Source organism: Balaenoptera acutorostrata, chromosome 10 (assembly GCF_949987535.1).
Source record: "Balaenoptera acutorostrata chromosome 10, mBalAcu1.1, whole genome shotgun sequence".
NCBI lineage: Eukaryota > Metazoa > Chordata > Mammalia > Artiodactyla > Balaenopteridae > Balaenoptera > Balaenoptera acutorostrata.
In genome coordinates this window covers 40,801,476-40,815,024 of record NC_080073.1, presented here as the reverse complement: position 1 = coordinate 40,815,024, position 13,549 = coordinate 40,801,476, and the positions used below count along the sequence as shown (strand labels likewise).

The window sequence follows — 13,549 nt, the reverse complement described above, 5'->3', positions numbered from 1 at the left end:
TCCAGAAATGATGTTCCATTTATTCACTGAAAAAGAGGGAGATTAGGCCTTCTTGATGAACTTCTTCCAATCTCCCAAAACTCCCTCTCTTCACTTTTCCAAAATAACACATTGAGAAACATGTTTGTACAAAAACCACATATTATTCCCCCCCTCACAAAATCGGGTGGCTGTATTACAGGAATGAAACCAGATCAGACATAAAGAGAAAATATCACCACTTATACTGAAACACAGCAGTGTTAAGAATTCAGGTATTCTGTAGATTATCAGCATAGTAAAAATACTTCCACCTGGATCTTTTAAATTTGAAAGTGATCACATTAAAGACCTGAGGTTACAAGAGACCACAGTATGAACCAGAATTCCATTTTCCTTCTAAGACCTCAGTGTAAAAGGTAAGTATTTGGAATGAGTTTCCTTTGGGAAAGACTGGTGTGAAAATAAAACCCTGGCCATTGTCAAAAGGCACGGGGGTCTTTCTGGAGTCAAAAGCAATGGAATTAAACTCCAGTAGGAACAAGCTCATTTCCACTCCAAGAGTCCAGAATAAACTCAAAAAAGGAACAAGGTCTCCTTGGTTCCAGTACTCTGATGGTGACCAGGGCCACCTGGTTAGAGGTAACACCTGAGGGTTTGAAAGGCAAATCTCAATTGTGGTTTAATTTTTTCTTTTTTTGCTTTCTGATATTAAGGAAGAAAGTTCTAGGGTGTTTTATAAACACCTTCCCACACTCTCACATATGTAAAGCTTTATAGAATATATAGAAAAGGTATCCAAAAGATGTTCCACTTTGCATTCTAAATGAAACTGCCACTTGAGACTGTGAAGAAGCCAGGTGCTTTGGAAATCAAGCTCTACTCAAAACACCCTTTCCCCACCCATGGAAAGACAGAGGGGAGGGAAGAAGGACAAGAAGAGAAAACCAAGAACTCTTAAGTCACTCATCAGCAGGGGTAGAAATGGGCTCATATTAAGGCATTTTTGTGGCTCTTCCTCTGGAATGGTATTCCACTCTCCTAGCCCGAGCACCTCACCCTCAAAGCATGATGCTCTGATTGCCAAGTGAGTTCCTTGGTACCCACAGCATCTCCTTGACAACCCTGTGATAGATGGAATGTGAGATCTCAGACAGGGAAGGGAGAAGGGATGAGAGGCTGTTGATCCTGCCCCACTTCTCCAATCCCACCCCAAACCTAAAGTACCGCTTCACTAAATCCTTCACCCTGGCTACTGCAAGAGGTAGTTTGGGGACTTGTACCCACAGCCAACCTAACCAAGTTCCATGAGCTAAAATGTTTATCAGCACTATCTACTTACTTTTTTTTTTTTAAGGTTTTTTTTTTTTTAAAAGAGGGAGAAAAAAAGAATGCATACAAAGCAGTGAATAGTGGGCTAGATTCATTGGGTGGCCGTTGCCCTAGACACCCAGAACTTTCCTGGCTAGTCTAGGGAACTAAGGAATGCCTCCCAAATGCAGCCCTCAAAGCTCACACTGCCCTCAGAAAAACAACCCCCCCCACCCCACCCCCAGAATCTAACAAACCATCTGCATAGAAAACCAGAACCAGTGGGCCTGGGGAAGAAGTGGATCTGTTCTAATGCTTGTGCTCTCCCCTACCAAGGACTAAAGGGGGATGTTCTGCCAGGCAGGCTGGAGGCTCTCACAGTCCTCACTAGGGATGAAATCAGTGGGATCCCTTTCCCCATCTCTTTTAATTCTGGTGCATCCATGTGTGGCAAAAGTCTCATGAACCTTCACCATCAGCACCATTCTTAGTTCAGATAAGCAGAAATAAGGTCACTTATAATGCCTTAAGGTTTATCCCTTCTGGCTATCCCCTCTGCCCATCACTATTTTTTGGTTCCTATTAACTTAGAATGCTCTCCTTTAAAGAAATAATGACACCCCCCCCCCAAAAAAAGAAAAAGATAATGATTATAAAGCATTATCCATAAAAGCATAAGACAAAGCAAAAAACCTGCAGGAGAGCAAAAATGACAGACATAGAAATACTAATGTTGACAGGACCTGCAGATAAACTGTCAGCATACCCCGTACCAGGACAGGGAGATGCTGGGTATTTTTAGGATGACCAGGGCACACTGTCACCACAGGCTTCCCCCTGAGTGTTGGAGGAGGACCTAACACAAGACATGTCAGAGCATGGACAGGGGTGGCAAGAGAAATGGGGAAATATAGGATGTGTGCTTGGGGCTGCAAGAAGAAAAATCCTGAAAGAAACCCAAGGAAGCTGAGGAACACAAGTCCCGTCATCCCCACTCCAGCTGGTGGCGCTGGGCGTGGACGTCCCCTGCATCTTCCAGGCTAGGGCGCAGCCGAGGCTGGTGGGCCTGGAGCGGGAGGCGGAGGGACTCCATCTGCAGGTGGTGGAGGAGGTGGCTGCTGCTGCGGCGGAGGGGGATCTGCAAACACATCCAGAAGTAACTCATCATTGCTGGAAACACAGGGGCTCGGGAAAGAGCCCATTCAGAGAAAAATGACTTAAGGAGGAGGTTTCTTTATCGCCTGTGAGGCACTGCTGCCGCTGCGATCTACATGGCGCAGGTCCATCTGGACCTCCAGGTCACTGCTCATGTTGCTTCCCCTGACCCATGAGGTTGGGGGAGTGGGGAGGTGTCTGAATCTGCCCCAATCTCCTTCAAGGCCCACCCCTTCCAAGAATCACTCCAGACCTTTTCAGAACTTAATTATATTTTGATTTTATTGTATTTTAATGGTTCTCACTGCTAATTTTATTTCTTCAGTTAAATGATAAGCTCCTTCCTGGGCAAGTTCTGCGTCTTCTTTTCTTTCTCTCATAGTGCCTAGCCTGGGCACAAAATAGATTATCAGAAACTTCTTGCTGATATTAACTATCTCCAGCAGGGCCAGAAAGCTTCACTTGAGGCAGCTGCTGACAAGTTGGACAGTCCTGGGAGGCCCCACAGCTCCTGAACTGCAGTCCTTGGATTTTTGGCCAAAACTAGGTCAGGTCCTGAAGGGAACAATTAGTATGAGTGTCTGGGGCTCTTTCCTGTTTCAATTTTAGCTGCTTTTCAAAGGAACCCTGGATACAATTTAATCCAGGGATTTTTAAACTAGATTTTGCCGGAAATGAAAACATATGAAACAAATAATTAAACTGCAGCCTTCCTTACCAGTCAATTCACCCAATTTTCCCCCTAGGAGGTTTCCACCAAACTGCTAAGGCTCTTCAAAGCATTTTGAAGCCCACTGATCTAATCCTTTGTGTCATCTTGCAGTGGAGAAAACCAGGGCCTGACGACGGGAAGCGACTCGCCTGATGAGGCCTGCCCAGTGCCCTGGAGCCAAGTCAGCGGTTCAGAATCCCTGAAATTCACTTGTGGCAGGAAGTGATCGGGAGCAAACCTTCCACATTCTCAAGGTGCTCCACTGAGGGCCCTTTAGGATGGAATCCTGTACACAAATTGCGGGTTATCAGCAGGACATGACAGTGGTAAAGACCAATGACATTATCTCTGCAACGGGGATGGGCAAACTGGTCAAACCTCCTTATCAGCCAGCACATTTGTATATTGCCTGTAAGGCGGCAAGGCAAGGATTTTCTTGCCAAGGAAAAGAGGTACCCACTAGACTACGGCCTCTGATCACTGACTCAACAGAGATACCTTTTTCTATTGCTGTGATCCTATATTGACCCAGCTCAATTGCTGTCTTTCTTCTGTGCACCTACTTTGTCCTTGCCCCTGTGGGTCCAATGAGAAAGAAGATGTACCTCTGTCGATAGTCCCTGCCTCCTGGCCCTAGGAAGTCTCCCAGAGAACTACAGTGAACTCAAGTCACTTCACAGCCTCGCGTAAATTATGGTAAACCCTATACTACTATCCACTTGTTCATTTCGTATTTTCCCAACTAAAGCTCCTGGAGGCCAGGAATTCCTATGCGTCCTAGCTCTCTGTATTGTGAACAGGAGCTAACTCCTCCTCACATACGTGACTTCTAAATGGACCTGGGATCACACATGTGGCTGGGAACATGGCCACTATCGGCTGCATTTTGGGATCATTACTCCTGGTCTACAGGAATAAAGGGCAGGCCAGGCTCTGATGCAATCCTCTGGAAGCCAGGATTGGAGCAGAACAAGGGCTCCATGGCAGAAATGAGCTAGCTGGCTTTGCACATACCACCAGGCAGACATCGTTCAGCAGCATCTGAGCCTTCTCCATGGAGCCTGCTAAGACCTCAAATTCCTTCTCAACACAGCCCCGAACACTCCTTCCTTAGTCTAAGCAGCCACTACGAATATATCAAAATGGCTACAAGAAACTTACTTGTTATTCCTGCCCTAAACCAGATCCTATTCTTTTCTTTACACCTACCACTTTTAAACCCTGAATCCATAAAAGGCTCCTATAGGGAAAATAACTACCAGTAGCTCTGTATGTCTTCCAAGATTCAAATTACATAGGCTTAAACAGGCGTGGGCAAGGCATGCCCCTGGCCTCCCAACAGACCCTGGAGTCACGAGTGCATGACACGAAGGCTATGTATGGCATAAGAGCCTGACTAACTGGGAGCACTTTGCACTCATCACCTGGGTACCTGTCCATCAGGGGTGCTGAAGAGTAATGACTAAAAAACCAGTCTTTTGGAACCCACTCTCACAGGTCATACTGTCCATGGACCTGTCAAACCCCAGAGAGAACAAAAAGCCTGCCTCCCTGTGTACAGCCCTCCCTAAAAGACACGGGGGTAATGCATCTCCCACCTTGCTACTTACACATGCCGTTAGGTGCCGTGAGGGGTACCCGGGGTCCTAAGATGTTTCCTGGGATTGGAGGCATACCAGGAGGGGTAGGGCCACTCCCAGGGGGGTGGATGTTGGCTGCAACGGTGGACATCATGCGGCCTGGCATGGGCTGCCCAGGCATCATGGAACCTGGACCTGGTATCTGACCTGTGGAGGGAGATTTAAAGTACTGAGGTAAATGTACTAGGAAAAAAAAGGAATCAACTCACTGCCCGAGACTGCTAAATACAGACAAATACCTAACCCTCCAAAACAATTAGAAAGATCAACAGAGCAATAATCTGTAATAATCTCTCTGTCCAGCTTTTAATTTGGGGTGGGGTGGGGGGACAGAGGGATAATGGGGCAGATCTGTGAAGTGAATGATTACCCTAAACCCTGCTATAAGTAGGTAGTAGCTGTAAGAAGCAGTTACCAAACATCCTTAAAAGAAAGCATTCATTCTGGTTAGTTTGGGTGAACATGGATTGTCCAATATCTTCCTGAGGACACAAAATGCCGAGCAAAGACCCACAGGGAGCGGAGAGAAGGACTTTAACAGCAAGTCAGTGCACAGTCCAAGGACTGAAGCTCAGTCCAGATTGAGCTTCACGCACAGGCTATGTGGGAATGTGTATGCCTGAAAGAGTATTGATCACTACTGTGAAATCACAATTAAAAAGGGATTCTAATTGGAATTCTAAAGTCCTGTTCACAAAAAAATCTCTCCCTCTCTCCCCAACCAGGAAGCACTGGCTCTGGAGAACCATGGTGGGGGAGACACACGGGAGACAGGCAACTCCTTCATCTCTTCCTATTGCTTTGATGTGCATAATGGGAGACGCTAGACATAAGGACAGTGAAACACTTCCTGCATTCAGTTTCACACTGAGTCTTTAGAACTTTCAGCAAACTTTTTCTGTAAAGAGCCAGATAGTAAGTATTTGGACTTGGCAGGCCATATGGCCTCTGTCACAACTATTTAACTTTGCTACTGTAGTATGAAGGCAGTCAGACAATATGTAACAAATAGGTTACCTAAACATCTTTATTTATGGACTCTGAAATGTGAATTTCACATAATTTTCATGTGACATAAACATTCTTTCGAGTTTTCCCCAACCACTTAAACTGTAAAAACCATTCTTAGCCTATGGCCTCTACAAAAATAGGAGATAGGCCAGATTTGGTTGCAGTTAGCCAATCCTCCCTTAGATATGGTGGTGGATATGTATTAATTCTTCAACTCAGTGGTCTGGCTCCTGGGCTTGGCTTTAAAGAGCCACAAACAAAGGAGAATTGTTTAATGGGCACAAACCAAGGCTGAAGCTATATATAAGGACAAATTATAATCTCTACAGAATAAGGAAAGAGAATCTATTATAGTTTTTTCTTTCTTTCTTTTTTTAATCTAGGGACATTAACACACCTATGTAAGGTCAACTATATGAAACTGAATACAGGCTTCTAGGCATAGTCCTGAGACAGCTGGAAATAAGAACACTTGAGGTTCAAGCTTGGAAGATGGGACTACCAGACAGCTAACTGGCAACTAAAATATATAGAGCAGTACTGGAGATAACTCAAGTGAAGAATCCTCTGTCAGTGCTTAGAAAAAGGCCTGTCTTAAGAAAGACACACAAAGCTTCAAGCCTCACACCATCTATTTCCAGTGTCTGTTCCATGAGCCAGGACTCAAAGAGCGGAGCCTTTCACTACAGGGTGTCAATGAAGAGAACCCCAGTGAGATACAAGAGTCAGGAAGAGAAGTGGTCCACTGTCTTTGGGGGACTATTTTTTAAAAGCATAGGGAGGCATCAACCTTATGCCTCAGAATGAGAAGAACAGCAAGTTTTGGGTCCTCTGGCCCACCTTCCTGTGCTCTATAATGCAATCATGCAAAAGTGCAGCAGAGGAGCCCCAGAGGCCCATCTGCTGGAGGACAACTTGATCAAATCACCTCAGAGAAAGCAAGAGCAGGTGCTGGGCTGACACTACCACTACTCCTACACCACTGAACTTCAGTAATTAAAGCTGGGTGCCTGTGCCACAGTGCTAGGATGGATTTAGGCCGTGCTGAAGAGTCTATCCACGTAGGGAATGACACAAGAGATAAAAAAACAAATGCCAAGTATATTATAAGCCATACGAAGGATGAGTACACATGAAGGTGTGGCAGGCAAATCAAGGGAAAACTATGGAAGAAGCAAGTAAAAGAAAACAATACTTTCTGGTTAACCAACACCAACTTGTGAATGACTTGGGACTTTGGATAATGTGTATATAAAGTGAAGGAGGGGAATTAGGAACAGGATAACAGCAGACTATCCTAAGTACAAGGCCTAGACTGATTTACACAATCAGAAAATAATATGAATATTGTTCCATTTATACGTAGCACCTTCATACTCGCCATCCCCTCTGAGGTAACTGCATCACCTTATTATCTATCACCTGCATTTCACCGAGGCGTAACAAGCTCAAAAGGTTATTAAAAAAAGTGCCCAGGTTACATAGCCAAGTTGTCCACGCTTGGTTTGTCTGACATGAATCAAAGCAAAGGGGACCGGATGAGTCATACACACAGAATGGGGTGAGGGACTTGGCCGGTAAGGCTACAGGGGACTGGGTGAAAGGTTTTGGAGAAACGAGGAACATGGGCCTGATTTTCTGTGTGATGGAAAGCTTTAAGAAGGGATGCAGAGGAGTCTGAGCCTAGAGCAGAGGAAGAGAGCTTTTGCAGAGAAATAGGGGCTGCATGAGGGCAGGATAAGTAGATAAGAGTTGAGCCTAAGTGTCCATCATCGGATGAATGGATAAAGAAGATGTGGCACATATATACAATGGAATATTACTCAGCCATAAAAAGAAATGAAATGGAGGTATTTGTAATGAGGTGGATGGAGTTAGAGTCTGTCATACAGAGTGAAGTAAGTCAGAAAGAGAAAAACAAATACAGTATGCTAACACATATATATGGAATCTAAGCAAAAAAAAAAAAAGGCCATGAAGAACCTAGTGGCAAGACGGGAATAAAGACACAGACCTACTAGAGAATGGACTTGAGGATATGGGGAGGGGGAGGGGTGAGATGTGACAGGGTGAGAGAGTGTCACGGACATATATACACTACCAAATGTAAAATAGATAGCTAGTGGGAAGCAGCCGCATAGCACAGGGAGATCAGCTCGGTGCTTTGTGACCACCTAGAGGGGTGGGATGGGGAGGGTGGGAGGGAGGGAGATGCAAGAGGGAAGAGATATGGGAACATATGTATATGTATAACTGATTCACTTTGTTATAAAGCAGAAACTAACACACCATTGTAAAGCAATTATACTTCAATAAAGATGTTTAAAAAAAAAAAAGAGTTGAGAACAGCACCCTACAGGCTTCCTGGGGATGGGTAAGAGAATGAGGAGGAGGGGTGAGTATGAAGCTGAGAATGAGAAAGAATTCGGGTTTGGCACCTAACTGGCATGTGAAGTGTAGAGAATGGGGAAGGACTTTTGCTTTGGGAACAGGAGGTGCGGAATTGGCTGTCATTCCAGTGGAACACAGAGATGGGGTGAAGGGAAGATACAGAACTCTCAAAGTTTCCAATGGGCAATAAGTAGCACACACAGAGCCTTATTATTCTAAGAATCAGGGTCTGTCCTCTGTAACTCTCTCAGCTTCCTTCCTAACAAACACCTGTGAGGCCATTACTAAACACAATGCTTTGTTTCCCACTCTCTGAGTCTCTACTAATGATTCTCTGATGGTATTCCAGGTGGTGAGACAGGGCAAGAGGAGATACTTTTGCTACTGTTGGGGGCAGGAGGCCTAGTATGAAGTCCAGACTTACAGAATCCCAACCTAGAGATGAAAGAACACTTTCAATGGACTTGCTGTGATGAATGGAAGCCATTCACTAGAACAGATAATACGGCCCGTGTTTATCAATGGGTACAGATTGCCTCCTTCTACCCAGTTCAACCTGGACAAGAGGCCTTGAGCAAGTCAGGAAGAACATTTTGCCAGCCCGTCTAAGGTCTCTCTCTCCAGAAAACCGACAGCAGAACACTGAAGAATGCCTTTACAAAAAGGCCAGAAAGAGTACTGAGTAAGGGAGAAAGAAGGAAAAGCATAGACTAGGTGTGCGCTAAGTGATAAGACACACAACTGTTCAGTCCTAACCAATCTCATCCACAACAGTCTGACCGAGTTTTTATACTTTGATGTCTAGAGCAAGGTGTGGGTTGTCCAAACTCCTGGCTGATCAGTGAGCATCCCAGTCAGAGAGCCACCCAATACCATTCTCAACAGGGAAAGGGAAGATGAACGTGACTGGAAGCTGAACAGTGCGATCTCACTTCCACTTCACGCCGACCCAGATGAGTGGCCTTGGACAAGTCATTTAGGACGCCCTGAGCCTCAGTTTCCTGAGATTATTATAAAAGTGATGCTAAATATCTGCTGTACTCTCTCTGTATGATCAGGGAAACTTTATTTCTTATGGTGCCTTATTATGTCACTGGCTCTGCCTGATGAGAGGCAGGGCAAATATTCTCATTTTATAGACAGTAAACAGAAGCTCAGAAAAGTTAAGACTTCTTTATGGTCATAGAACTTGTAAGAGGAATGAGATCCAAGTCTTCTGATTCTAAATCCAATTCTCTTTCTACCACACTATTCTGTGCTCAAATGAAACAGTTCCTGTGAAAGGACTTAATATAACAGTCAGCATTAAAAAAAAAAAATCTAAGATGTAAACTTTAATTCCAAACACCATGTTTTCTTCTTTACTATATCAACAATAAGGAAACTGCTCTGCTTCCTGCAATAAATAATTTTATCAAATATACTTTCCAGCACCTTGCAGTGGGTTGGATGGTGGCCCCCAAACAGATAACGCACACGTTCTAATACCTGGAACCTGTAAATGTAACCGTATTCGGAAAAAGCATCTTTGCAGATTTAAGTTAAGGACCTTGAGTTGAGATCATTCTAGATTATCCTGGTGGGCCCTAAATCCAATGACAAGTGTTCTTATAAGGGACACATGGAGGAAAAGACACAGAGGAGAAGGAAGGTAAAGATGGAGTAAAGCGAGATGTGGCCACAAGCCAAGGAATGCTACCAGCCACCAGAAGCTGGAAGATGCAATGAACAGACTCTCCCCTAGGGCCCCTGGAGGGAACATGACCTTGCTCTAGCAGCTCCCAGAATTGTGAGACCTACATTTCTGTTGTTCTAAGTTACCACGTTTATGAAAGGGGAAAACAAAGACTGAGCAGCTCACCCAATGTCATAAAGTGTATAAATAGGGGAGCCCAGCTCTGACCTGGGTACTCTGGCTTCAGATCTGGTGTTTGCAATACAGTGCACTCTGAGCATGAAGGTCTGGAGGAGGGGGGCCCATCTGTCTTCCAGCAGACTATGTGATACAAACCCTGCTGCCAATAAAGTGATGGGTCAGTTATTCAACCCACACCTAGCTCCAGAAACAATCTGGCAAAGAGGAATCAGTGGCACATGGACACAGGCTCACAAGGTGATACCTACCAAAACACACTGGGATAACCTGCAGGCTCGGCTGTCAGGCCCATCAGTGCTGTTTCCAAAGCTACCTGCTCAGCGGCAGTGGCCCATTTACCTATTTCCCTATATCTTTATGGCAACAAGCTGGGATAGAGTAGCTTTAGGGTTTTCCAAGGCTATTTGCCCAACAGCTGGAAAAAACCTTTCCTTTCTCTTGCTATAAGTCCTGAAGCTTTCTGTAAAACAACGTTCTTCTATCCTCCTGTCAAAAACAGAGCCATAAAGCCACTGGGGTATGGGTATTTAAGGTATGAGAGGACAATGGCTCCTTGGGAAAGGTGGAAGCAAAAAGGAAGAACTAGAAGAAAAACAGTTTACTTCCACTGTGGGATCTTGCACAAACATTTCTCAGGAAAGCAAGAAGCACCAAGAGTGAGGCAATGTCCCTGTGCCATCCAGAGGTGCTGGTGTGCCTATGGCAGTGGATTTAGAGGACAAGGAGGGGACAGAATGTTGCTCTGAGCTGCGGCCTGTCACTTTCCAGGCAAAGACAGTTGTCTCATGGAATCCTTCAGGTTGTTAGGAAGACTGAAGTTAAGGGCCCAGTTTCAAGATAAGGAAACTAAGTCTCAGAGAGGCTACGGAATTTGGTTGAAAGTCACAAGGAACAAGAGACTGAGCTGTCTGACCGTGAGGCTCATTCTCCTTTCCTTTACACCACCCTGCCTTAAAAGGGTATTTCTTTCTGTGGAAAAGCCGATTTCTCTCTTTTTTTAAAATAAATGTATTTATTTTGTTTTTGACTGTGTTGGGTCTTCGTTGCTGCGCGCGGGTTTTCTCTAGTTGTGGCATGTGGGGGCTACTCTTTGTTGCGGTGTGTGGGCTTCTCATTGCAGTGGCTTCTCTTGATGCGGTGCATGGGCTCTGTAGTTGTGACACGCAGGCTCAGTAGTTGTGGCTCACGGGCTCTAGAGCGCAGGCTCAGCAGTTGTGGTGCACGGGCTCAGTTGCTCCGCGGCATGTGGGATCTTCCTGGACCAGGGCTTGAACCCGTGTCCCCTGCACTGGCAGGTGGATTCTTAACCACTGCGCCACCAGGGAAACCCAACCCCTGTCCTTTTGAAATCTAAATGTCCTTGGGTTTTCTGGTTTCTGATATAGGTCTCACCACTTTTTTTTTTTAATTTATTTATTTTTATTTATTTATTTTTGGCTGTGTTGGGTCTTCGTTGCTGCATGCAGGCTTTCTCTAGTTGTGCCAAGCGCGGGCTACTCTTCATTGCAGTATGCGGGCTTCTCATTGGGGTGGCTTCTCTTGTTGCGGAGCACGGGCTCTAGGTACGCAGGCTTCAGTAGTCGTGGCGTGTGGGCTCAGTAGTTGTGGCTCGCGGGCTCTAGAGTGCAGGCTCAGTAGTTGTGGCGCACGGGCTTAGCTGCTCCACGGCATGTGGGATCTTCCCAGACCAGGGCTTGAACCCATGTCCCCTGCATTGGCAGGCAGATTCTTAACCACTGTACCACCAGGGAAGCACCTCACCACTTTTAAATGGATGACAATGTCTGAAGGCATTTCCATTAACTCTTAATAAACATGAAGAAGTCTGACCTACAGGTACCTAAAATGAAACAGAGCAGGCCTTACCAAACAAAATAAAGGGTGTGTATATGTACTTTCCATGAAAAAAAAAAAAATCAGGTGTTTCCTCTTCCAGTAGAGGAAGGTGAGAGATAGAGAGATGTGGCTTCAGAACAGCAGTATCAAAGCACATACTGGTGGGAGTCTGACCTACATAGAAGCTTTTTTTTTTTTTTTTTTAAACAGCAGGCATCTGAAAGCCTGAAAAATGGAAAGGTTTGCTAAAATTAGGCTTTGCCTAGTGGAAAAATCCCTCACACTCTCAGGTTTATTAGATCTTATACTAAAGCGTTACGGCCACCATGCCTAATAGAATATTAAGGATTTTATTTTTATTCTTTGGGATGGGAGAGGCAGGTGGGTAAGGAACAGAAAACTAGGAAAGGGAACCTATGAATTTCCAATCTTAAGCACATTTCATTGCTGTTTCTAACCATCCATGGCACACTCTCTGGCTGAGTCCCCCAGAGAACAGAAATAACAATCGGGTCCAAGCGAGGGGAAGCCCAGGCTCCTCGGAGATTGCTCCTCCTGCAGCAGCTTCCGGGGGGCACAGACGCTCTTTGTTGAAGACTGTGTCCTCACTGTTCTCTCTGTGAGGATAACCTGCTACTCCGGAAAGTGGCACAGCAGCCTTGTTATCACATCATGCAAGCAGGACCAAAGGCACTGCAGATAATAAAGACTTGGCTATGTGACGAGCTAGTCCTTTTCCCTTTTCAGTGTGGGGCTCTGAGTTGGGTGGAGAGGGGAGGTTGGGAAGTGATGAGTGGTTGTAATCCTTTCCTAAGTAGTATTTCCCACGGGGAGGGTTCTGTAAGTGGGTCTAACTTGGGGGCTTAAAAGTCAAGTGCCTAATGCCTTGCTTGAAATTTCCTTGAACAACCAATATTTACTAACTGATGCAAAATATTCTAGTTTTATTATTAAAACATCTCTACCATCCCTGATTTCTCATCAAATCAGATCAATTCCTACTCTGATTTTTCTTAGGCACTTCTAAAAATTCTTATATTATTAATGAGGAAACCATAAAGATATTTAAACCAACATGTCCTTTTCTCTCTGCTTTTCACACACAGAGACACATAACAAAGGCTTCCCCAATGCAGGTGGCTCACTGCAGATCCATGAGGCATGAATACTCAAGAGTGCCTCATTTACTATTTTTTTTAATAGAACTTTATTGGAGTATAATTGCTTCACAATACTGGGTTAGTTTCTGTTGTACAACAAAGCGAATCAGCCATATGCATACACATGTCCCCATACCCCCTCCCTCTTAAGCCTCCCTCCCATCCTCCCTATCCCACCCCTCTAGGTCATCGCAAAGCACCAAGCTGATCTCCCTGTGCTATGCTGTTGCTTCCCACCAGCCAACTATTGTACATTCGGTAGTGTATATACGTGGATGCTACTATCACTTTGCCCCAGCTTCGCCCTCCCACCCCACGTCATCAAGTCCATTCTCTATGTCTACCTCTTTATTCCTGCCCTGCAACTAGGTTCAAAAGCCCAAGGGGAGGGCAGAGCTTACACTGCACTTACATACTAGATTTTTAGGTAATCTTCCTGTAAATACACCTGGCCCTCTGTTCCTCCGTATCCATGGGA

The 13,549-nt window shown here is 45.1% G+C and overlaps 1 protein-coding gene across 5 annotated transcripts in view; it reads right to left on the bottom strand.

Moving 5' to 3' along the window:
• The window catches only part of SMARCC1 (SWI/SNF related, matrix associated, actin dependent regulator of chromatin subfamily c member 1), a 192,668-nt gene continuing 179,119 nt past the window's right edge, over positions 1 to 13,549 (bottom strand). For 2 of the 5 annotated variants that reach the window (XM_057554908.1, XM_057554907.1), the window contains exons 27-28: positions 4,768 to 4,944; positions 1 to 2,428 (exon numbers count right to left, since the gene is read on the bottom strand). In XM_057554908.1, the coding sequence (XP_057410891.1) occupies positions 2,331 to 2,428; positions 4,768 to 4,944 (275 nt within the window). In that variant the 3' untranslated portion in view covers positions 1 to 2,330. The other 3 variants (XR_009009515.1, XM_057554909.1, XM_057554910.1) reach the window with 3 other exon arrangements.